Raw genomic sequence first — 26,888 nt, forward strand, 5'->3', positions numbered from 1 at the left:
GTTTATTCATTAATTGAAAAGACCGTGTCGGCTAGACCCAGACTTTGGATTTTCCCCCCAGTTGCTCAGCTCCTAATTGGACTGGGTGACATGAAGAGGGAATTACAGATATACCTTGATCTATTGGACTCTGCGAGCCAAGAACAGCTGCCCAGCGTACCCGAGCCTCTGCTGCCCAGCGTTCCCGAGCCTCAGCTGCCCAGCGTACCCGAGCCTCAGCTGCCCAGCGTTCCCGAGCCTCAGCTGCCCAGCGTTCCCGAGCCTCAGCTGCCCAGCGTACCCGAGCCTCTGCTGCCCAGTGTTCCCGAGCCTCAGCTGCCCAGCGTACCCGAGCCTCAGCTGCCCAGCGTTCCCGAGCCTCAGCTGCCCAGCTTTCCTGAGCCTCCACTGTCCTGTAACCCAGCCTTCATCTCTCCTGTCCCGGTGGGGCCGTCGCCACCATCGCCTCCTCTTCCGGTGGGGCCGCCGCCACCATTGCCTCCTGTCCCGGTGGGGCCGCCGCAGCTATCTTCTCTTCCAGCTGGGTTGCCGCCACCATCTTCTCGTGTCCCGGTGGGGCCGCCGTCACCATCTCCTCGTGTCCCGGTGGGGCCGCCGCCACCATCTCCTCGTGTCCCGGTGGGGTCGCCGCCATCATCTCCTTGTGTTCCGATGGGGTCGCCGCCATCATCTCCTCGTGTTCCGATGGGGTCGCCGCCATCATCTCCTCGTGTTCCGATGGGGCCGCCGCCATCATCTCCTCGTGTTCCGATGGGGCCGCTGCCATCATCTCCTCGTGTTCCGATGGGGCCGCCGCCATCATCTCCTCGTGTCCCGATGGGGCCGCCGCAGCCTTCTCCTCTTCTGGCTGGGTCGCCGCCATCATCTCCTCGTGTTCCGATGGGGCCGCCGCCATCATCTCCTCGTGTTCCGATGGGGCCGCCGCCATCATCTCCTCGTGTCCCGATGGGGCCGCCGCCATCATCTCCTCGTGTCCCGATGGGGCCGCCGCAGCCTTCTCCTCTTCTGGCTGGGTCGCCACCATCATCTCCTCGGGTTCCGGCTGGGTCGCCGCCATCATCTCCTCGTGTTCCGGCTGGGCCGCAGCCACCGCCGCTGCCGCAGCCATCTCCAGTTCCTGCTCCGGCTGGGCCGCAGCCACCGCCGCTGCCGCAGCCATCTCCAGTTCCTGCTCAGGCTGGGCCGCAGCCACCGCCGCTGCCGCAGCCATTTCCAGTTCCTGTTCTGGCTGGGTCGTCTCCAGTTCCTGCTCCGGCTGGGCCGCTGCCGCGGCAACCGCAGCCGTCTCCGGTTCTTGCTCCGGCCGGGCCACCGCCGCAGCCGCCGTCTCCGGTTCCTGCTCCGGCTGGGCCGCCGCCGCTGCAGCCGCAGCCATCTCCAGTTCCTGCTCCGGCTGGGCCGCAGCCGTCTCCGGTTCCTGCTCCGGCTGGGCCGCAGCCGTCTCCGGTTCCTGCTCCGGCTGGGCCGCAGCCGTCTCCAGTTCCTGCTCCGGCTGGGCCGCAGCCACTGCTGCTGCCGCAGCCGTCTCCAGTTCCTGCTCCGGCTGGGCCGCAGCCGTCTCCAGTTCCTGCTCCGGCTGGGCCGCAGCCACCACTGCTGCCGCAGCCGTCTCCAGTTCCTGCTCCGGCTGGGCCACCGCCGCAGCCGCCGTCTCCAGTTCCTGCTCCGGCTGGGCGGCCGCCGCAGCCTCCACTGCAGTTTTCGCCAGTCCCTGCTCCTGCTGCGGCTGGGCCGCTGCCACTGCCGCAGCCGCCACCTCCATCTTCACCTCCTCCTGCTCCGGCTGAGCCATCGCCACAGCCATCGCCACAGCCTCCAGTTCCTGCTGTGGCTGGGCTGCCGTTGGAGTTGTCGCCTCCACTGCCGCAGCCGCCACCTCCATCTTCACCTCCTCCTGCTCCGGCTGAGCCATCGCCACAGCCATCGCCACAGCCTCCAGTTCCTGCTGTGGCTGGGCTGCCGTTGGAGTTGTCGCCTCAACTGCCACAGGAGTTCCACCTCCGTCTTTGCCAGCACAGCCGGCCGCCTGCTCGTCCGCTAGAGGGGTCCCGCCTTCGCCGCCGGCCTTCTGCTCGTCCGCCAGAGGGGTCCCGCCTTCGCCGCCGGCCTCCTGCTCGTCCGCCAGAGGGGTCCCGCCTTCGCCGCCGGCCTCCTGCTCGTCCGCCAGAGGGGTCCCGCCTTCGCCGCCGGCCTCCTGCTCGTCGCCCGTCTCCAGAGAGGTCTTGCCCTCGCCGTCGGCCTCCTGTTCGTCGCCCGTCTCCAGAGTGGTCTAGCCCTCGCCGTCGGCCTCCTGCTCGTCGCCCGTCTCCAGAGGGGCTCTGCCTTCGCCTTCGTCGCCGGCCTCAAGAAGGGCTCTGCTCCTGCTCTGCCCTGCACCCGGGCCGTCCGCCTGAGGTCCCTACCCCTGCCCCGCACTCGGGCCGTCCGCCTGAGGTCTCCTGCTTCGCCTCTGCCCCGCACTCAGGCCGTCCGCCTGAGGTCTTCTGCTTCTCGCCTTCGCTTCGGCCTGGCCCTCAAGCCTTCATGTCTGACCCCTGTCCAGTCCCCGGGGCCTATGAACTCGGACTTCTGATCCTTGTTGCCAGGCTGGGTGCCTGAGATCGTGACTGATTTTTGTTTTGCCCTCCTCCGGACCCCCTCCGCCCACCCTGCTCCTCTTGGACTCTTTTTTTTTTTTTTTTTTTTTTTTTTTTTTGGACTGAGTTTTGATTTAGTTTATGAAGGGACGTCTGGGATCCGTCCCTTAAGGGGGGGGTACTGTCATGGTTGGGGATTCTGGTTGGTTGTTTCCTGTTTTATTTTGATAGTTTCTGTTCCTCCCTCATGTGTTTTGGTTTTACTTCCTGTCTTTGTCTGTGTTCCCTCCCCTTGTGATCTCTGATTGTTTTCACCTGTTCCTGATTGCCCTCACCTGTGTCTTGTTTTCCTTCCCCTTCCTAGTGTATTTAATCCTGTGTCTTGTCCTCTTCCTTGGTCGGTTCATTGTTTCTGTCACTCTCGCGTCTCGTCTCCGTCTTGGTCAGTGTTTCCCAGTGTTTTCGGATTTTTGGATTTTTGGTTTTGTTCCTCCCTACCTGTTTTTGGATTCACCCTCGTCATTCATGTAAGCTTATGTTTGGTTTTTTGTTCATTAAATACCTTTTGAAGTCTACCCCCTGCCTCCTTTGTCTGCATTTGGGTCCTCCACTTAGTCAGACTTAACAGAGTAGCTGGTATTTAACCCAAAAATGACAATAGAGCCGAGGACAAATGATGAGACAATAGGCTCTTGGACAAAAAAAACCCCCTTTCCCCTCCCTAAGTGCAAGACACACACTACAAAACATCTTGGTTTCACATCTTTCATTATTTCTCTGGTGATTTTTTGTCTCTTTAAGATTATTTTTATTCTCATTGGTGTCATTTTTCATCTTTCTTTCTCTTTGTAGATATTTTTTAATTTATTTGTGGCTATTTTCAATCTCTTTGTGATGATTTTTCATCTTTGTGGTTAATCTTTGTCTTTTTAGAGTGATTTTTTGTGTTCATTTTTTGTCATTATGGTTGTTTTCATCCCTTTTGGCTGTTACTTTGTTTATAATAAGGTTTTCATTATGCAGTTAGCTTTTGTCCCAGTTTTCTATGATTGATAACGATTATTTTTCTGTAAGAGTTTACTTTTTCAAAACTCTTCACACAGTTCTCTTAACCAACATGCAACTCAGCATATCAGTTACCCAGTAATCTCACATTCAAAATGCACAAACCAATCTTTTTGCAAGAAGTGTAATTTCCCCTGCTGGACATCAGAAAGAATACAGGTTTAGACAGTCTATGATTTCATCCAAGAGCTGTGGAAGGGCTTCATGAATTTTTCACCTCCAGGATGAAACCTCTATGAGGTTGAGGAATGGAGAATAAGGTGAAGGAAAGATGACACCATCCTGGGTCAGGGTTAGGGTTACCATGATAAACCATTCTCTGAACTGGAAGAGAGTGATGACACATCTCATACAAGTACAAAACATTCTGGATTCTGCTGCTTACCTGGCACAAGTCTTTCAACAAGGAATGAAATTATAAATTATAAATTATATTCAGCGTCCCAATTAAAAAACTTAAAGAAACAAAGTTTTTACACAAACTGTTAAGTTTGTCAATATTTTAGTTTAATGTCTGTCACTTTCTCTTTTTTCTTTTCTCACCGTCTCTAACTTCCACAGCTGTCCTTTCTTTAGATTCCCTTTGAGAATGACATTCTATATGTCTCGTCATATCTGTCAGCTTAGATTTCAACAGATATGAAGAGAGAGCTTGCACTGAAATACAAATGCATCTAATTCAGTTTTCAGCTTGAAGGATTTTTTTGGATGAGTCCAGAAATTCGACTTAATATTAGCCGTATTGTTTGGCGTAGCATGTCACGGTTGGCTGCTCATCCAGCCCTTTCAGGCTTGTAGAAAAGCTCTGATGTTTTCAGGCTATCACTGGCAGTGACAGGCAGTGGTCCTGCCTTTCATTTGAAGGAAGGCAAACCTCAGCAAACACGATGCTGAGGGCTCCGACTTGATTGATGACCTGTTCTTATTGATACAGTCCCTCACATGTGGTTTGGCCATTGTAGCACATGTGGTTAACCAATAAAGAACAGATCTAGCTGGATGCGAAGAGGACATGCAGATTACAGGCTTTGGTTCCTGTTCTAATTCAACTCACTACATTGTCATTGGCTGGTGAACTGACTCCAAAGGACATGTTATATATTTCAACCTGTCATTATTGTTTTAAATAGGTTTTCCGTCATGCTCTGTGTTCCCAATAGCAGGAGCTAAGTGTGTTTTCTCATGGCATACAGCAAGTGTGCACAAAAAAGTTGGTTTTGTTAAAGCATAAAATAATGAGCAATAAAACCAAGTTAATAGACTTTTTTTCACAGCAGATGTTTTGCCGTGTATGAGGAGGAACAGCACAGGTGTATTTTACAACATTACAGTTTTTCCTATTCGCACTGGCCCAGTTCTCAAATGAAAATTGCATTTTTCAAAACAGTAAATTCAAGTTGCAGAACAGTTTGTTGTTCACAACAGAGAGGGATTTCTCATTCATCCAAGCAAATTGCACACGTCTTGGCATGTGTGCAAAAGAGAAAATTCAATTGTCTAGAGTTTGCACAATAACCACTTGCACATGGCCTGCTGATGAAAACTGATGTGGCTGATTCTCCGTGAAATCGTCAAACTCTTCACGACTTCTAAACATTATTTTACCGTTTGAGCCATCACATGCAAAAAGATCCATTCAGTTATCAAAATCTGTCAGATATCCATGTGTATTCCATAAATACCTTTGACGTATATAACTTTTGTGATATCTGTTAAATTGGCAAATGACCTGCCAGGTAATAAACTAGGAATCACATGGAGGTCATTTGAGAAGGGACCTGGCTCAGCGATACTGCTACTGCTTGTTTAGAGGCAGTTCATTCAAAGGTTCCAGCCAAATAAAACTCTTCTACACGTCTGTCTCAATGCAATGGCATGTAGGTTTTCAACTCTAAGTGGGAGTAACCCAGTAGTGTTTATTGACTTATTGTGCTGGCACAGGCCAGTCCTTGGCTTTGATCCTGTTTATCGCTCCCTTATGTGTTGAGGAAGGCTTTGCTTGCTTGCTTTGTCTTTGTCTACTTAGATATTCACTATTTTATGTTAAGAGGGGTAGTTATTTTGCCCTGCCCAAACTAATTAGTAGAAAGATCATTTTTAATTAATGCACAAGCTACAGTAGGGGTTTATTATGAGTAGTTAACATTTTTTTCACCCCTTTCAATGAAATACAGGAATTTAATACTCATCCACATTTGTCTGGCACTATTTCTTGCTCTGATTTGGTCGGTAGTTTTTGCAATCAAAGAAACAGTTGACATTCAGCACCACACAAGATCTTTTTGAATCAGTCACAAAAACAGAAAAGATCTGGCCAACAATGCAGAGGTTTGAGTTGTTGGAAGGTTGGCTTTAGGCAGATTAACCTTACCCCCCATATAACTACAACAATGACATACAATAATCAAGTTATATATATAAAAAATAATAAAAAGGGCTTGGACTGGATAATTAAGAAGATGCATGACAGTTCCTCTTATTTTAAAAGTTTTGTTTTATTCTTGATTTCAGTACTGGGGTACCATTACATGACTTTGTATAGTCATATTAACCTATACTGTCCCTGTAACCATAGGGATAGACATTGCTGCCAGAGGACTCAGATTACTCTGAGTCAGCATGCATGCATTTAGCTGCGTTAAAGGTAATGTCTCCTGAGATTGCTGATGCTCAGTCGGATGCCCAGGGCCCAGGACCATGTTCAGTGGCATTGATGGAGATGATAAAACAAGGAGGTAAAGCAGGATACCCACTTATCACAGTGGTTGACAGATACGTCCTTCACTCCTCCTGACCACATGTCCAAGTGTCCTTGAGCAAGAGAAATGAGAGGTTAACCGAAAAAAGCCTTGTGCACTAAGGTAGAAAAGAGCTTTAGTCTGGAGGAAGCTCGGAGGAAGCTTGACTCTGCTGGCTGCTGACTGCAGAAACCCATAAAATGATAACTCAAGTCACAGGTTTGGAAGTGTCTGTCTGCTGATGAGGAATGAGGGAAAAGTCTCTGAATCCACAAGGCCTGTACAGTCATGACTCAGCTGCTGCAGCCTGCTGTTGCTATGGTCTTTCCTGACTAATTTGTAATAGATGTCTGGATGACTGATGCTTTGAGAGATTTTTTTCTATAGGCTTGAAAGTGAAAAGATTGGTGAATAATTTTCCCCATTACAAATAAATGACACATTATTGCATAGCAAAAAGTCAAGAGGATTAGGGCTACATGTGAAAACTTAATTTGCATTTGGGCCACATATGAAACATATTTCAGTTCTGAGTTACAAGTAAGAATTATGAGATTTTACACTTTACACTCTGAGTTTTCTAAAAAAAATAATTAAAAACATCTGAGAAAAAGGTAATGATTTGCGAGGGAAAAAAGCTGATTTCTCTTACTTTAAGTTGGAATTCTAAGTTTCAAGTAATTATTATAAGAAACAAAAAGCCAGAATTCTGAGAAAAGTCGGAATGCTGAGTTTACATTTAAAATTCTAAAAATAAAGTCAGAATTTTGAGACTTTAAGTCAGAATTCACCCAGAATTCCAATTTAAGTCAATTCTGGGAAAAAATATATCAAAAAGTCAGATTTCTGAGAAAAAAGGCAAAATTCCAAGAAAAAGAAAATAGTCAGAATTCTTGGGGGAAAGTCATGATTTGTGAGGAAAACATTTGAAGTCAAAATTTTGACATTTTTCTCAGAACCCAAAAAAATGTTTCACATGTGGCATCAGTCCTCTCCCATATATTTCAAAAAAACATTTGAATGGATATTCATTTACAGATATTTATTTCAGTCATTTAGGTCATTCTGAAAATAATGCCACAGATATTCATGTTGCATTATTGACTTGAGTTGTGGTGCTGTGAACTGGGTTTTCAACACTGTCTGTTTGATTTATTGATGGAACGTTAAATGCCTGATTGATGAACTGAGCAGAGTTTCCTATATAGCAACCATGATTAATCATTTGCTCTGACAGGGAACACCCTCTGTCTGTACAGAGGTGAGTACAGTATGTTGTCATATCTGCTACTTTTTTTGTGTGTGTCAGTGTCTTGATGATGTGCCAGACAGTCCGGTTGTGAACCAGGTGCTTTTTGTGGTTGTCAGGATGAGGATGGGCGGTAACCACATCAGCTGTGTGTGTGTGTGTGTGTCTGCATGTGCATGTATGCATGTGTTTGAACCTGATGCATTACTGACAGGAGCGAGCCCTGGTGCAGCAGTGAGCCATTGTTTTCCTTGGCAGAGATTAGCGGCCCCCAGGGGCCCGTGCCACAAAGAGAGCTCTGTTACCCACTAGAGTGCTTTATTGTGCCCCAAATTACCCCCGTGGAGAGGGGAAAAAACAGCATGGCAGATATCGAGCATGCATAATGTCAATGAGCAAAATGACAGCTGCTCAGTCCAGAAATTCCATGCAGCAGGCTTCACAAATTCTGCTCGTCTTCTCGTGAAAAGGAAATGTATGACCTCTTAAAACAATTCTAAGTTGTGTAAAAAAAAACCTCTTGATTAAATCTTAAAAATGTAGTTCAAATATGTTTATAATTCTTTCCTTTTAAGATCTTCATCATGCTTGTGAAATGTATGACACTACAATGACATTTTTGCTTTGTTTCCACTCCGTGCCTCATTTTATCACATCAGAATAAAGAAACCACGTTGTTTTGTGTGGCTTTACTCCCTCTTAAAAGCTTGTTCTTTTCCATCTAAAACATGAGCAGAACTTTGCATCCCCAAATTCCTCTAAGACGGCTCAAACCTCTCGAAAAGACGAATGGGGTCATGTCTACAAAGAGCAATAATCTTCTTTTCTCCGTGGCCTACAAACAGGCCTGTCAATTGGCCTCATTGTCAACATCCTAGGGGACTGGTATTTAAAAGTGTCAAGATCAAAAGGCTTGACTGACAAAGCACGCTTTTTATTATTGCAGTGGCAACCCATAAGCTTTTAATGTTGGAAATTACAGTCATTAAGTACAAGCTGTACAAGCCTTGGATCTTGACGGAGGCTTTGAGGAGTTAACCACAAATCAAAAAAAAACAAGCCTGTAGCTGAGATAAAGAGGCTTGTATGTAAATATGATCCCTTTGTACTGGTGAGCAGTGCAAAAAGCTTGTCTGCGGTGTCTCTTATCGTTCCAAGCAGCGTGGGACTGATGATATTTAAAGAGATGGTTTCTTTGGTTTAGAATCAAGGGAAAAGAGGAAGGGGGGAAGAATATAATGATGAAAATGTAAGCAGGAGAGCTAAATAGGAGAGATTTAAACATAAAAAAAAAATGCAAATGAGTGCTTGATTGTAATTATTGGAATAGTCTCAGTCACATCCATCTACACTCATTGCAAATGTCAAGAAACAGTTTGAGACTTTCAGAATGACTTTCAGAAACAGGAACTTTTTAAAATGTGTTCACATCTCCCACCCTTCCCCTAGTCACTCATCCACATGACTTTTCTTTCAAAGACTGATACTGGAATTGGGTCTTATTTAAATATGACGTTATGGATCATCCAGAGTTTGCTCAGGGAACTCTTGCGTTTACATTAAAGGTGGTGTAAATTACATTTACCCTCGAGGCTGCAGTAGAGCACCAGCATCTCAGAGCAAAGCAAATGCATGCTTCATTTTCGCAGTTTTTTTCTGTCCCTAAACCTACCCAGATCTTAAAGAAAGAGTCGTCATGTCAGAAAACATAATTAGTTTGTACAGTGTGCACAATAAACAAACAATATGTACAAATCACATAGGAGTTTGACAAATCTAGGGTTCTCTTCTAGACATAACCATTTCCAAGACTCCTGAAACTCAGATTAAACAGTCAACATTTTAGTGAGTCTTTATTAGTAATGTAATAAAATTAGTCACCAGTCCACCATGTCTGAAAACAAACGCAGGGAAGGCCAAGAGGGAAGAATGCACAAGCAACTGTCCCAGTTAAACAGAGATGGCCGAATAAAAACAAAAACACAGAGAATGTGATGTCACTCCTCACTCGACTTTACTATATATTTACATTGCAAATAGCTGTTTACTGACATGCTGACAAAAGTACAAAAGCTTTTCTCCTTTTGGCTCAGTTTTGGTCTCCACCAACTCAAGACGTAATTATTTGACACTTTGGCTGCTAAATTGCTTTCTTCATTAGCTAGCTGCTACCTAGCTTTGCATGCTGTTGCTGGCCAGGTAGCATGCAGTACATTTATCAGATGTTTTCTGCTGTAAAGCAAATCTGAGTCCTAAAACTACAATAATAAGCTAAAAGAGGCTGAAATACCACCACCTTGCACTGTTGAGATTTTGGTACAAGCATCAACATTCCAACATCATAAAGTCAATTCATTCAGTCAAAATATAGATTAATGCAGGTTTAACTTTCTTCTCAGAGTGACAAAAGTTGCTGCATTTACGGAGGAACTGAACTGTTGGTTGCGCAGAGTGAAAAAGACAGAGAGACAGCTCTGTCATGGCTAGCTTGCAGAGCAGTGCAGTGTTGGTAGTTGCCCTCTGAGTGGCCACTGCGGTGAAAGGCTGGTGGGCAGGGGTGACTCGGCCCTCTCCTTATTGTTCCCAGAGCTTGGTATTCCTCTCATAGCATGCCCCGGGCTCTAGAGGATATGCTTTTAAAGATCTCAGGCCCTCCTAATGGCCCCACTCACCTCCCCAACTCACACGTTTTAATAAACACACCCCTTGAACTTAATTTCTTTATCTTTCACCTCATAATTGAAGGTGAGTTTATTTGCAGAAGCAATGTAGCAACAAAACTGACAAAAGACCTCAGTGATTATTTGTATTTTAATAACACCCCCAGCGCCACCTTCTCTATATATCCCTCTCTCTTTCATCCTTCCTCTCTCAGGCCTCCCTCTCTGTCTCTCCTTCTTTTTTGCTGAGTGTCCCGCTCAGCTGGCCAGCACCTTTTCACTCTTTGCCTGGGGAATTGTCCCCTGCATGTCAAGTGTAGCCATTAGAAGGAAGGGTTTGGATGAGAGGTGCTTTTCACGTCCCCGTCCCCCTCACCTTTGAATGGAGACAATAGAGCTGTTCTTTATGTCCAGATGACCACACACAAATACACACACACAAATACGCACATTGCCAGGAAACTTTCTAGTGTCTTGCAGCCGTGAGGGCCCATACGCTAAACTCACATTTCAAGGAACGGGCATATTACAAAACAAAGCTGTGATTGTCTTGGACTGTATTATCCACATTTGTGGTCAAGGCAGCATTACTTGAGCACAAGTTAAGTTCATACAAGGTCTACAGTACAGAGTCAGGACCAAGTATACAAGTCCAAGAACAAGGGGAGATGCAGCAAAGTCAAAAGCAAACCAAAGCAGAGTCGGTGCTAAAAGCGGCAGAATTGGTCATTGGATTGGTCAGATGATGTGTCTCAGAATCAAAGGTGAAGGAGTCACGATATTGCTGTTTTACTGCAAAACCTCCTGAAGAGGAAAGTTGGAGTGAAGTTGGATGTTGCTTCAGCAGGAGGCTGCTGAACATTTGTGATCAACAGTCAACTTGGTTTCACTTAAGCATGACCTTGATTTTGTCTCTAATAATACCCAAGTAAAGCTAAGAATACTTAACTATAAGCAAAGCGCATAGGCCAGATCCTGTGCCTCTGCTCCTTTGCTTGAAGAGGGCAACAGCATGAACCTGTAGCCTACATATTTTAAATACAAATAAGTCAAGTCTTTGCACACAACTCTCAAGATAATTCTCAAGTCCTAAACTCAGAGTTTTGAGTCCTTCACAAGTCATAATGTAACAGTGAGTTTTCAGCCTCATTGATTCACAAAGTTACTCAGCTGTTAAACTAACGTTAGCCGAGCATTAACTCGCTAACTATATTAATATTACCCTTGGCTTACCGTTCTTTGTGCAATTTTAAATGTCAAATAAAGTTGGAAGTTGTTGTGTCTCCATCTGTAATTTTTGACCCACACATTTTACATACTCAAGTCATGTTTTGTTGACCACTGCATAGTTTTGTACAAAATTTCCCTTTTTCCTACTGGATTAAATGTCACTTTTTCATGGTACTCTCCTGCAACTTGATTGGATGCTGTTGGACTGGTTCAAACAATGCGGATCTGGAGAATGAAGTATCGACTTGCTGAGAATGAATATCACTTATGGTAATTAATTCAGGAAATTAATGGAAATGAATTGATACATGCATTCACACTTTTTAAACTTTAGTCTTGGGAGGTATCAAGTATTTTCCGGTCAGGGGGCTCAAGTCCAAGTGAAGTCACAAGTCATCAAATTTGTGACTCAAGTCTGACTTGAGTCTAAGTCATGTGACTTGAGTCCACACATCTGCCTGTTGTGAATCTATTGTATACTGTTTTTTTTGAGATTCAGGCGACATTAGTTCTGTCTGTGCAGTTCAAGTGTTTGTTTATTTGGCATCGTGACCTGAGGCTGGAACTGGTTTGTGTCAGCAGGAGCCCATGCTTTAAAAAAACATGTCCAAGTCCACTGACTTTCACTGGCTGTCTTCTTCTAATGAGACCAGCCACACCAAAGATTACAGGAGACACCTTTAATTGTTTTACTTCCTCTGTGACAGCCAGTCTTGCTCAGGCCACAAGGCTTTGGATTTGTCTGTCTGAACTTATTCCAGGCAAGTCACACTTCAAGCTTCAGGTCTTTCTCAACTATAACATTGACCCAAGAATCAGTTTTGATGATTTTCAGTGTCAGAAAGCTACAGTTAGGAGAGATGAATTAGCCTGCTGAAAGTGATAACTATCACTCACCATCCTACTTATTACATGGTTATGTACCAAAAAAATCAATAATATGACACAAAATATTCATCAGATCAGAGCCATGTCTATCACAATGGCTTGTTCTTCATAACAATGGTCTGATATACAGAAATAACAGACCTTGCTGCAGCTGTAATTGACTAATCAGATTCAAACACTTAGCAAACCCATGTAATAACACATATGTAAACTTTGATCCAGAGATCTGAAACTAGCATGTTTTTAAAAAGGGACACAATCTCCAAATATCTGAAAAGGATAGATTTTCAAACCAGACATTTTCATAAAGAACTTTTAGACAAATAGACATGAAATCCTTTAATGAACCTTAAAAATCTTGCGATTATATATGTTTTTTTTAAGCATTATAGTATAGCATTATATCTCACAGCCAAGCGTGAAATGACAGTGTGAAAGGACAACAGGATCCAGGCCCAGACATCGTGCTTGGCAGTCTTGAGACCAACAACCATGAGGAAACCTCTGTCCAAGGAACATAAAGCACACTCTCTTTAAGGACACAACGCAAACTTGGCATTCACCACATTCTCTACCAGCTCCTTTAAAGCCACGGGTGTCAGGACATGTTACTCTCACTGCTAACTTTTTACAAGATGTGGCGGTGCGCTTTTCTGAGGAGCGGACCTTGACAACCTTATCTAAAAGGTCTCTTAAGGGCCTGGCTTCAGCTGGTGACTTACAGGAAGTTTTAAAAACACACATTGAAATGAGCTGGAGTGGAATCAGGGAATGGAAGGGGGTCATTGTAAGCCTCGCGACAGCATTCCCATTCCCACCACCACGGGTTTGTTTAAGCCCCTTACTGATAATGCGCCGTACAGTCTGGCCCCCACACTTGCTTCCTTGACTGACAAAGTCAATCACACCAGCAGATTAGCAGGCTGCACGGGGGCCCTTCACCTCTAAATGGCAGAAGTTGTCTGTAATGTGCCCATGATGGACGTGCTGCGACATGCAGCAGCAGCTAGTTCCACCCTCCACCTCTCTGTCCCTTTCATGCCTTCTACCATCTCTCCCTCCATCTATTCTTTACCTGTTCCCTCCTCCTCCTAGTTGCTACATCTGTGTTGAGTAGTATGAATCAGGTGGGAGGCCTATCCTCCCCCTGCAACAACAAGAATGTCAAGATAATCTTCAGGTGGCTGGTACACACACCGGCTTATTCCCAGGGCTGATTGCTGACCTCTCCAGCTAATGCATACAAGGGTAGGAAAACACAGCTCCCGAGGAAACATAATACTACCCTTGAAAAACTTGCAGGCTGTTTAGTGCACCCCACTGCGAAGGTACAAACAAGCCCTGCTGCTTACATGCATTCCAACTGCATATAAACACAGAACTAAGGCTTTGCCCAGCTAACCCTTCTCCTTGTTTTGGAGCCAGCCTTGCTTTGAATGGTGCTCTGAGCTAAATGTTAACAGCGCTACGGGTATAATTATTCCCATGAAATGGAACACCGCTTGTGAATTGCATGCTTACTGTATCATGTGTAAAGAAAGACATTGAGAGTGTGGAGGGTGAGCTTTTTTCATCATGTATTGTTTCACAACAGATCACTTTCACTTTCATGTTGCATTTTCTTTTTATTTTACCCTTTTTCTTGAGCTGTTCAAAAGGTGTTGCTGAGTTCGGGCTGAAAAGTCTCCATTTGAGGGAGGGAGTAAGAGGCTGGATATTTACTTCATGGAGGAGAGTTTTAAACAGAGACTCAACTACATTTAAGCCATTGATGGGCTTTCTTGTTGTTCAAGCCACAACACTGACAAGATACCTCGTCAATTGCTGTTTTCACCGCAAGGCGGTAGGATGCTGTGACACATCATCTGACACTGGAAGGGAACCACTGGAATTGAGCAGCAGTAGAAGAAGATGGTGCTATCTAACAGGAAAACATCAGTGCTCAGCTGCAGATCCATGGGTCAGAGAGGATCATGACCCACACCGGGGCAGACAGCGCTACAGGCCCTAGGGCACTCATACAATATTTCGGGTAGGGGACGGGGGACACACACACCTAGTGCTAACCACACTGGTCACAGTGATGTCACACACATAATATGAAGTGATAAAAAAGCAAAAATAAAAACATAGTGGATATTTGGCATAAAAATGCCTCTTTCACAAAAACACTGTTTTCTCTTTTTTTGTCTGAAAAGTGGATTTTCTGATGCAACCAACCAACATTTGAATGCTTATAAAAAAAAGAATAAATGAACTAGAACAAAGCTTTTGTAAGATTTTCTAAGATTAAATTGCCCGTTAAAGTTTCATTTTGAAAGCTTTTTAAACTAAGCAAATGTGTTATCTGACTCACCAGATGTACCTGCCATTGGACTGTTTCAAGTGGCATTCGCCACATCCATTTTCAACGCCCCTCTTTGCTACAGGAAACAACAACAACCTTTGAGCTAGCAACCTACTTGCTGAAAATGGCAAATTAGTAATTGGTTGCTAAAGTATGAATGCGAACAAGCCAGAAGCTCTTTTCCAACGATTAAGTCATTTTAGGGGTGCTGTCCATGGAGATATGTCTGTCTAAGTGGGGCTAGTGAAGGTGATGCCCTTAGCCAGTCTTTGTTGATGTCAGGACATGACAGTCAGGACAAGCATCCCTGCATTTTAGATTGCTTCCTGTACTTATATGTCAATCCCCCGACCAGCAACAAACAGCTGAAACACAAAGTTGGCAAAAGGTGATGACTATAGTGACACTTAATTGCAGTCTGTAGAGACCAAATCAGAGCAAATTTGTTTCCTTGATCTATTATTTTTCAGCTGTAATTGCTGAAACATTTAACATCTATGACAGAAATACACCCATTGGAAAAGGAAGCATGGGGTTTGGATTAAAGAGGAGCAGATCTTGAAGCAATCAACACTGCAGACGGCATCTTCTGACCACCCAGCCAAATCAGCCAGACACACCGCTGTGAGTTGTTTGACCACCCCATGGGGAGGACAAGAGAGCCAGGATGAGAGCCATGCTAACCCAGCATGGACTTAAGGCTGCTCCTGGCTAATGTCCGAAATGGAACTCAGGCTGGCCAAGCAATGGGAAATCAGTGCCACATCTTACAGAGCCCTTCTCCACCATAACATCCCAGATCAAGCACTTGACAGGCGGACTGTGTTCTGAGCTGTCAGATCACAAGGCTCTGGCAAGGCGTGGGAAGGCGGACAATGTTTTCCAGATGTTGAACTTTGTATGTGAAGATGTCATTCATATTTTCGTCACTATCATCACTTTGTTTTCATTGTGCAATCCTGGGCCGTATAATGATAAACTGCCTTGATACTCAGATTGATCTTTATCTAAAAATCTACCTGTGTTGTCTCATCAAATCTTATCAATCTTCCATTCCCATTAAAAGAAAATGAAACTGTAGATTAATCCTACTGACACAAATAAGCCTCTGTTCTTTTGATATCAAATTACTTTCAACAGAAAAGTTTCTGACTGTACTGTGTGAAAGAGAAGTTGGCCAATAATCATGAGTCTCTTAACTCTTTCCCTGCAAGAATATTGTTGTTTTTTTTCTGTCTTTGTACCATGACCACAAAGATTCCCTGATCAAGTAGATATTTTTGAACCCAAACAATGATCTTTCCTTTGCCTGCCTTAAATCAAAAAGATAAGCATGAACTATAATGTAAAGTGGCACTGATTTTGTTGTTGTTTATATGATTTTTTGTTTTTGGACTGTTTTGGCCTGCTCCAACTCCTGAGGGAAATATCGTGCTCTCCAGCCACCAGCTGGCTAAATTTGTCTGTTTGTCTGGACACCTGCCTTTATTCCTGAAACATCATAAAAACATCCATAAAACCAAAATAATGAGCTAAAAGACGTTAAAAGCAACTCCTTTCACATTAAGTAATGTGATCCTTTCTTAATATAAAATATTGATTAGTGAAAATTTAACGTAAGTAGTTTTTGTGCCTAAAGGTAAGCAAACTTAACTATAATGGTTGCAAAGCAGTTAGAATTGATATAGGTCAGTTTTGATGGCAATGACAGTGTATTTTGTCATGGAACATTTGATTAGTGGCTGCAGGTTCAAATCATAGAAACACCAAAAAATTTGTGAGGGATGAGCAAAGATGGAAAACAAACCTTAGAAGCTGAACTCTAATGGACCACCCAGGGCAAATCCTGTCCAAATCTCTGCTCTTAGTGTTTGGTCATACAAGAGGGCTACAGCAGGAACCCATAACGTATGAGACTAAGTCATTGTTTTGCAAGTAATAAGTAAGTCTCAAGTCAATCCCAGGTCAAGACAGGCAAGTCCTGAGTCAACTCCTGAGTCAAGACTGACAAGTTCCAAGTCAATCCCACGTCCTAAACTTTAAGTTTAGGTCCTAAACATAGTATAATGGGCTCTTTGCCAAATGTAATGCCATTTTAACAACAGAGCCTTGACTTACTGGTCTTCGTCTAACTTCAAATGTTGAACAGAGTTTGAGATTGTTTCTCCATCTGTAATTTTCGACCCACACATTTTGCATACTGTCAGTTACAGATACGTTTCTGATGTTACTGTGTAAGCGAGAAGTTGGCCCATGCAGCTCTTAATAATAATGTGAGTCTTATTCAAGTCTTTCCCTGCCTGTCCCTATTATTTTCAGGCTGCAAGCCACTGCCAGCATTTCAAAACTCCCAGAATATTTTGCTCTATGAATATGTTAACAGTGAATATATGAAAAGAACAGCGCTTCAGTTTTTATATAAAAAACATTTTATTTTAGGTTCTTTCATATGTTGTATGATCATGCCAGATGAGAAGATTGGACAAAATATGCATTATTGGAGTCTTTTTTTTCTTATTGTTGTGCTGTTCACATGATGCTGCTTCTTGTGCATAACCTCAATCCTTTCTGGTGGAACTACTAAACAAGATCCATAACAGCACCCCCTACCGTATGACTTCAAAACATATTTTGCTGCCATCTTAGACAGGGAAGCATTGTGCCATAAATGGTGGAAAATCCTGATAGTGTTGATCCAAAGTGAACATTTTTCTTTATCTTTTTCTCCCACAGATTGAAGCATTGGGACAACCATCCAACTGACCCCCAGGAGAGGTTAGATGTCTTGGCCAAGGACACTTTGACATGAATCCAGTCCCTCAGGTAAGGGTTGGTCCCTTTAAACCCAATCTGCTCGTCAATACTTCAGAATTTATCTGTAAACATTGTGGCAATACAAGTGTGCTGCCACAACTGAAATCAAAGTTTCCACTGCTCATGGAAAATTACATCAGTGGGTTGTTATAGTGAGTGAAATCACAGACAATATACAGTCAAAACAATGAAAAATCATTGATGAAGCTATTATTAGTATTCAGGTGTGAGTAAGGCACAGCTGTCTGGGTTAAGAACTTTCAACAAATGCCAAATGGGGCATACCTGAGTCTTGTGTCAGGCGTGTGTCAGTCCTGTGTGTGGTTTGTCTTATAACCTTATAAGGGCTGCTTCCCTTGAGACGCCAGGTCCAGCCGACCTCCTGCACGTATGAGTTATGAAATGACTGTCTGTGAGTTGTCAGCATGGGTTTAATTGTTTCAAACCCCTCCCTTTCTCCTCTGCTTACTTTTTGCTCAAGTCAGTAAGTAGTTTCCACATTGCAACCTAATCCGCTCAGTGTGTGCGTGGGTGTGTGTGTGTGTTGTTGCCAGACTAATGTCTGGGCCCTTGCCTCAGCCAGTTGCTCCCAAGGTTGAGGTGGAGCACCTGTACACTGACTTACTCATTCACACACACAAGGACTCACATATATAGGCCTACACACATTCTAGATTGTCTGGCTTTAGGATTACGACTGGCTGTCTTCTTCCAATCATCTGAGTCACACGGTGTGTTTGAGACATTCATAATATTCCAAATAATTAACATTCTGTTGGAGACAACCTGAAGTCTACTGCACTCCCTCTCTTTCATCATGCCTTATTATACTCACCTGTCACTTGTGAATTCAAGATGGTAAAATCTGGAAACAATATAAACAATCAACAAGACAGTGACAGCAAGGCCTTGAATCTATAATTATCTGACCTATGTAGTGAAAGGACTGGGCCTCAGCTGCATTACCATCACTGTTAAAACAGCTCTGACATGAAGAGGTTCAAATTTCATGTAATTTTCTTGGTCAGCATTCAGTGACCTGAAAGACTTGCACCTTGACTTGCTATTTGCTTATGAAGACTTGAGACTTAATTTAGCAGTCAAAGACATGGTACTTGGATGACTTGTGAACTCAAACGACTTCAGACTGAGCTGGCAGACTTCAGAGATGACTGAAAGTTGTCTTATGTTACTGCAGACATGACTTGGATGATTTTTTAACTCAGATGGCATGAAACTTGACTTGTATGACATGTGACTCAAACCTTGTGATACTTGACTTGTATGACTTACTGCTTGAATAACCCGTGACTTGAATTCATTTGAACGTGCCCTCAAGGACTTGAAACTTGAATGACTTCAGAATTAACTTGTATTCACTTGAGTTAGACTTGCCCCAAGGACACTGGCACTGACTTGAACTTGTATCAAATTTTTTCACAGATGATTTGGATTACTTGCAACTCAGATGCCTTTAGACGTGACTTGAATTACTTAAAGCTCAAATGGCTCAAGTCTTGACTTACACTTGTCTCAAATAACTTAAGAGAGGCCTTGAATGACTTGTAGATCAGTTGACTTTAGACTTGACTTTAGACCTAAATGACTTGACTGGAACTTGCCCTCAATGAGTAGTCTTGAGATTTGTCCAGGTAGACATAAGCCTTAGGCTAGGATAAAACTTTTGTACTCCTCCATATCTCAGCTTCTAAAAGTCTATTATTAACATGAAATATATATGTATTGAACATTCTCTTTTTTCAATTATCTGTTTGGAACTGAAGATTTGTTTGATATACACTGATCAGCTACACTATTAATATTGTCATACTGTGTAGATCCCCCTGCTGCCAAAATAGCAATTGTTGTTCCAACAGATCTCACAGATACTCAATCAGATTGAGATCGGGGTAATTACCTCACCTAAAGTACCACCAAAAACTAGGAGTTAAGAGAATAATAACAATAACTAATTAAAAAAAAACAACGTATTATATTATGGCTTTAAGATTTACAACAGATTATTATGAATTTGAAAACAATCTACTCAAAGTAACCTATACTTAAGTTTTATTCAAAACAAAGTATATCACCAACATTCTTGACTTCATGGGGTCAAGGTTCAAATAGTACGTACAGTTTGCTAAAGCATCATAACTAATAAACAGACAGCTATTTAGAAAACTCTTTACAGCCACATTTCCCATTATTGAGAATGGGAAACACAAAATTTGATGCTCACATGTTGATTGTGTCATCATAATAACACATAAGAAGGGGTTACAAGCAAACACGTCAGAGGACGGGGTGCTGGTACTTAAAGGAAACCCTCGGGACCAAGACGACACATTCCAAGCAGGTACACTGTGATTCACAAAAGAGTGGGTGTTAACTTACTGCTGCTGCTTAATATGTCGATGATACCCCTTATGTGGATTTTCTGTTAAATCCCCATGGCTTTACTACCGCTTGGTTAGACTTAAACACAACCCTTCCCTGTTATTGCAAGGGATTGTCAATAAAGCCAACCCAGATAGAGCTACAGTTACCACTGATCCCGCTGGTGTTGGGAAAGCATGCAAAGCATCTGTGTCTGTCCCGGCGAGAGCCCTATTACTCATGGTCGATAATCCTGCTGGTCCTATAAGGAACATTCAGATGAAACACACCCAGAAAACAGAGGGGAAGAAATGAGACAAAAGGACACTGGGGGACGTGTGGAGGGATGTGGAAAGGTGAGGCCAGAGAGAGCAAAAGGTGAGGGAAAAGGAGAGGAGATGAAAGACAGAAGGGAAAGGAAAGGAGGTGAGTTTTGATAGGATGGAGTACTTGGCCTTCTGTATGTTTTGGTTCTGTGATTTCTGAGTCAACACTCAATGGGAAAGTTTACTTTGTGTTATTTTAACTTTGCAATGAACAAATCACGAACGATGAGGATGGGATGCGTGTTGTTAAACTGAAAGATTGGACACAGGCGTGCAATTTTGGCCAAAAACAATAGCAGTGTACTCAACCTTTCCTGCACACACAAAAACACCACATGTTCGCACTGCTTGTCTTCACCTTTACAATCTTATATAAGGTCTTTGAGATAAGGACCAAATGAGCATATTCTTATTAAAATAGAATGTTGACCGTGTACATGTGATCCACTTTACCCACCTGACTCTAGAGGCCCAATCTAATCAGGTCACTAGAGCCAGCTTGCTGCTCCGGGACCAGGCCACTCCATCCTTACCTCAGCTGATATGCATGTGGTCAAGAGAAGGAAGTGGCTGAGATAACTGAGGCGTTTCTCAGTCAGACAGGCATGAGGTAAAGCATCAGGAATCTCTCACAGGGCATTACCTCAGTCTGCAGGCCTACAAGCGGCTGCTGCGGTGACTGTCTAGAAAAAACAAAAAAAAATAACAAAAACACACCCTGGAGGTGGTACCTATTTTAGGCACCAGGCCGTGCTTCATTGTCATCATGATTTGTCTGCTGGGGTAGGGGAAAACACTGTGACTCATAATTTCTTATCATGAACTTGGCTAGGTGTGCATGCAATTAAAGGCTGTGCCTGCTCTTGTTCAAGCGCAGAGTGTGTCAATTTGTTAAGTGATTTCACACATAGTTTTCCTTAAAGCTGAAATAAGGAGAAGATTTTTGGGGGGTGGGGGTGTTGCAGGCTGAGAAACAGTAGCATGTAGCTTTCAGGGGAGCTCTATTCTCGGGGGGTGGGAGGGTCATGTACACGTATGTACAAATGTGCTTGTGAGGGCTACCTCTAACAGTCGGCTAAACAAACAAACACAAAAAACACCTCAAATTTGACTAGGACAGAAGTATTGGGATTGTTGACAGAAAGGACCTTTGTGTTGCCAACAAAGGAGTTTTGGACTGTCAGGAGGAAGATGTTTTCAGGCTTGGGGCAGGGGGTATCCAGTGGAGAATGCTGGCAGGGAGCGTAATCATAATGAGCACCAGAACCAGGCGGACTCAGCAGTAGCAGGCGCACTGCGGCCAGCCATTCGCTGGTTAGCTCAGTTAGCGGTCCTATTAGACTGGGACACAGTCTCAGAGACCCACTGAGATCAGTTTGACGACAGGGAATACAGCACTGAGGTGATTCACAGTGGCTCAGACCAGGTCTGACTTTGGGGATGATGAAGACATAGCAGGTTCAGGCAGGCACAGGAGGCGTGAAGCAGTAGGGCAGGGACTTTAACTTTAACTTAGCAAGTTAATTTGTAAGTCTACATTGTGTTGATAAAAAAACACAAGTGTATTTTTTAGTTGGAAGTTATTTATTCCCATGTTTTGGATAACGAGACTCATGTGATGTTATACTGTGTTGAATTAAATGAATATGTATATTATATGTTAATCAAATATAGAAAGTATATTCTGCTGCAGAAGTATATATTTCAATAATTACATTAATATCATAAAGGTGCAGCAATTAGTTAACTAATGACTTGAACTAATGCCTGCTAGGTCACTAGGAACATCAGCAATACGTTTCAGTTTGTACAGAGACTATTTAGCTTGGAACAAAGATAAAATATTCACTCTCCACCAGGAAACAATAAAGATGTCAACAAACAGTGAACACTAACACTTGTTAGCCAGAAGATGTTCACTTGAAAGACAACGTATGGTGTAACGTGTGAACTACTTTCATCTTAGTAGAAAAGAAAGAGGTCTGACGTAGTTCCTTGAGATTCTACTACAGGAAGAAAGTAGTTCCTACATAAAACTGTTCACAACAAGATTTAATTTTTTCAAATGTATATTTTGGTGTTTTGAGCGCTGCAAGACAAGTGACATTTAGTCCCACTGTACTGGAGAGAAGGCAGACGTCTCTACAGCCGGTATCACCAAAACTCTGGAATTCACACCAAAAAAACCCAGATGGACAAACAGTGCTACAGACCAGGGGAAAAATAGGCCGGTGCATTTTTGAATTTGAGGTGAACTGTCCCTTTAAGGAACCTAAACATACAGGAACATATATTGTATATTAATGAGGAATCAAAGCAGTGGCACCAAATGTTAGATTATTTCCCAGTACCCCCTAATCTGGGAAGCTCACGTGTCTTTCAGGGGAGCCATGCTCCCTGTAGGTCCCCCATATTTCGAACCCTGTTTAGACACATGTAAAGTAGGCCAAATTAGTATCTTTTGAGTCCTTGTCTTGTCTTGTTATTCCGTCAAAAGCAATAATCTTTTTTCTTCTTTAACAATAACCTGTGCTGCTTTCTGGCATGGCCACAAGGAATGTTCAGAATGCACCTGAAAAGGTCAACAATATAACTATTTAGGAGACATTAAATTGCACACAATGACTGACTAGTACAACAGACGCCTTTGTTGTGTGTAGTTGCAGCTCACCACAGAGCTACAGCACAGGCAGGGATCCTATTCCACTGCTGTAATCTGAGATAAAAAAAAAAGAAGAAGTGTAGGGGGAAAAGACTTTAGAGGGTGGGTAACTTCAGATGCTATCTCCTCCTCTGCATCATCTGAGCCATCAGAGACAATCAAAGACTGTGTGTGGCACACTCACTCACCATGATCCTGAGCCAAGGCGCGGCAAAATTAATTTTGATCTACGTGATATCCACAAGCCCAAGCCGTGTGCCCACGCCCAAAGAAGACCCCACACCCCAGCAGATCCGAGTCCCTTTGCCTCTGATGTTTTTGACTCTGTGCCCTGTGCAGTAGCTCGGTCACAGGGCAGCTAAATCTACAGGAATGTCTGTATATCAGACTATCTAATGTGCTAGGCCTGTGAACCTATGTGAACTTGTCCCATCTGATAGCAAGCAAAGTAAGCGTTTCTCTTTCAGCATTCATCACCCAGAGATATGAGGGATTTGTTGTTTGCGTTTTTGTTTCTTCCTCACCTCTCGCTCTTATCTCTCTTGGCAGCTGGCGCCAGGCATGTGCTTGGAAGAGTGGAGCATTGTTTTCCTTCACACTGTCAGGGAGGCTGTTTAAACCTGAAGTATTTCAGCATTACGTATGAAGGTGGTGCCGCACACACACACAGTCAGACTGGTGTTGCTATATTCGTGGGGACCTGTCATGGACATAATACATAGAGTATTGCAGGGATGACGTATTTTTTTAAGCTAACTCAGAAGCTGGCATCATTCTGGTATTCCCCAAAAAAGCCAATAGAATTTTTCCATTGGATTTTGGGCTAGTGCAGAAAATAAGCTCTTTGGTGAATGAAAGTTTATGATACTTGCATTTTTTTTAGCAAGATATGTTTCAGAAATGAACACCTCTTTTATGATTTTTGAAACGTAAATGCATCCCATGGAGTAAAAAACTAACTTTCCACTTTAGATGAACTATATATGACGGTCACATATCACGGCCACTATGTAGTGACTTTTGGTGTGATGAAGTTTAATGTCCCCGACAACCACTGTAGTCTCATTTAGCGACTAGTTGATGAACACTTTTTAAAGACACATAAAAGCTTTAAAATTCAGGAGTGTGGTATAATGTATTTTATGTTGCAGTACAAAATGTAAAACTCTCTTAAGATGGTGTTAAACATACCTTATTTCAGGCATCTTAACAAAAACCCATTAAAAAAATACATTGACTTTGAGACAAGTGAAGCGAAAGTGTTAATATGCTAATTAATTTCAGGGTTTTAGGACTCATTCCTACAGTGCAGCCCTAGCCCCTAACCCTAACCCTATCCATCATAACTACGTGCCTAACCCTAACCCTAACTCGAGGAATATATCTCGAGGAAGATACATAAACACTGACAGAATATATAAACACATTTGTTGATGATATGGTTATTGTGACAACAGTGAAATCATTCCATCCAGCTTGGATGAAGAGAAAGGTGATGGTCAAGCAGAGACATCAGGAGAGTCGAGAGACACCTCAACACCAACAACACTAATGACATGTGTCAAGTGATCCAGATCATCACAGGCTGTCTTCAACAAGTCAAAACCCTTCATTCTGGTCCCCACAAAGCTGGAAATAAAATTTGAGGAAAAAAAACAGAGACTTTGAAAAAAAATGTTTAACTATATTAAGAAAATTTCATAGAAAACAAAACCAAATGCAGAGACATGCTGCAAAACAGAAAACACAACCAAATACAGGAATATACTTTCTATATTTGATTATGTTCTATGAATTATTTTTTGTTCTTGTATTTGCAGCATTCCTGTACTTATTCATTTTTTCTCAAAATTACAATTTCACTCTTAGACAATACAACTTTCTTCTTGTTCAACACAACTTTTGACGTTTTTCTCAAAATGGCGACTCTACTTTCCTGACATGACCGCTCATTTTCTCAAAATTTTTACAACTTCTTTCTTGAAACCTCAGATGTTAACATGATGACACCGAAGTGGGGTCACCTCCGCTGGTGCATAATCCAAAGTGGGCCACACACAGTGTGTGCATGTATCTTTAAGATGTTAGCTAGACATAAGTAAGACTCACAAACACTCATGCATTGGCAGATTAAAACACAAGAGCATCATTTGTTCTTCTATTATTGAAACATCTGTCAACAGCTCCTTTGTTATATTTATTCCAGAGCAAAAGGACTTTCCCATGAGGTCATACAAAGACACGCAAGGTCTCTCACACAGCAGGGGATGTTAGTGTCCTGACAACATAGTCATTTCTGCAACCACAAGCATCTGACAGTACAAGGTGAAATTCACTAGAAATGACCCTTACAGTGAACAAAAAAGTCAAGTAAAGGGCAACAGCTCCATGAACTGTGGCAGTTTGTCCCATCATGCTTTCATTCACAAAAAACAATCATCCTCACATCAGAATTTTTCTCTTTTATAGTGGCCACAATCACCACATCCCACCGCTCTAACCACCAAACATCTAAGCGGCTCCTATTCTTCTTCTTCGTCAGATATGCCGTCTCTCTTAACAAAGCTTTTTCTCTTCTTTTGATGCCACAGTTTTTCTGAGTCTTCTTCACTTTGACTCAGGCCACCACCACCCCCTCTCCTCTGTGCCCTCCTCCTCCCTGCATATTTTGGTGTTGTGTTTTTGGTATGCTCATGAAAAGGCCCACAAAGATGGGACAATAGGGCACCTGCCAGAATAATGAGCCCTCAGAGAGAAATGCAGCTGGGGCCGAGAGTCATACAGGAACGCTGATGATGGCCCCGCTTTAAAGTGGTCAGAGATGATCCTCAGCCACACCTTATATCCCCCTGGCTGGAATTTCCCCTCTGACACACACACAAAGCAGTCATGCTCACATACAAGCACACACACATACACAAGATGCACTCACTCCCCCTGGACAAGGAAACAATGTTAGTTTATATTTAGTTTGGTTTTTTTTCCTCGTGTCATGTTTGACACAAAGGAGAATAGTATTGGTGTTTGTCTACCTTCAGAGTGTGTGAGTAGGTTCATTCACACACACTGCAACCATCGTTGCCAGCCAATCAGTTAACTCGCTATCACATACACTACGTCACTTGAATGTGGACAGAAACTATGCTCCTCGGAAACAAAAGCCAGACTGTTTACATACTGGTTCTACATTTAACTCCCAAGAGCACACGGGACATTAGTCACCCGGATTCCTTTCCCTTTTTAAGGGTGTAAAAAAATTCCCTCATCAGTTCAAAATACCATCAGTGAGCTAAATTTAGCTGGTCAACAGGTCCGAGGGGACAAAACAACAGCAAGATGTCCAAGGCAATGAATGAATGATGTGGAGTAATGACACAGGTGGATGAGACTGAGGGGAGTGCTGTTACAGAGCCACATTCACACTGATGAGAATAAAGCCATTCACACTCTGCCTGAATAACGCCAGCAAACCAATGTGAAGATATACAGGAAGGTGCAAATGGTAATGAGTTTAATTACAGTTATTACTTATGAAGCCTGGAGGTGATCATGTGATCATGCAATTGCTTCTGTGTGTGTGAGTGAGTGAGTGAGTGTGTTATCACTGGACAGCTAATCTCAAATACTACTCGATCGATCAGACAAATTTTTTTTTGCAAATTCAAATAAATGTATGCTGAAGGACCTCTGTGATTCACAGTTCTTGAAAAACCTGGAAAAACATATATATTATTAAACTGTTTAGTATTATTTTTATTGTTATTTTATGCCTTTATGCTTTTACTGCCGGAGAGGTTTTCAGGTCATTGTTCAGGATCTTGACCTTGACGTTGAAGGAATTCCTTCAAAACTTGGCACATGGGTCCACTTGGAGTCAAGGATGAACTGGTTATATTTTGGTGGTTTAAGGTCAAACATCACCGTGACCTCACTAAACACATTTTTGGCCACTGC

The 26,888-nt window shown here is 43.1% G+C and overlaps 1 protein-coding gene and 1 long non-coding RNA gene across 2 annotated transcripts in view; both read left to right on the forward strand.

Annotated features, from left to right (window-relative positions):
* LOC146322527 (uncharacterized) overlaps positions 1-26,888 on the forward strand; it is a 124,067-nt gene that overhangs the window by 67,567 nt on the left and 29,612 nt on the right. Inside the window, exon 2 of the long non-coding RNA XR_014771300.1 lies at positions 17,487-17,576. This is a non-coding gene — a long non-coding RNA (uncharacterized LOC146322527). The remainder of the gene's footprint in view (positions 1-17,486; positions 17,577-26,888) is intronic.
* LOC146322528 (uncharacterized) lies at positions 979-2,656 on the forward strand. The gene is made up of 4 exons (XM_084724999.1): positions 979-1,035; positions 1,244-1,446; positions 1,588-1,782; positions 2,019-2,656. Exons 1-4 carry the CDS (start codon positions 979-981, stop codon positions 2,596-2,598), a joined length of 1,035 nt encoding a protein of 344 aa, XP_084581125.1. The 3' UTR covers positions 2,599-2,656.

Source organism: Lutjanus erythropterus, chromosome 8 (assembly GCF_056507025.1).
Source record: "Lutjanus erythropterus isolate fLutEry1 chromosome 8, fLutEry1.hap2, whole genome shotgun sequence".
Classification (NCBI taxonomy): domain Eukaryota; kingdom Metazoa; phylum Chordata; class Actinopteri; order Lutjaniformes; family Lutjanidae; genus Lutjanus; species Lutjanus erythropterus.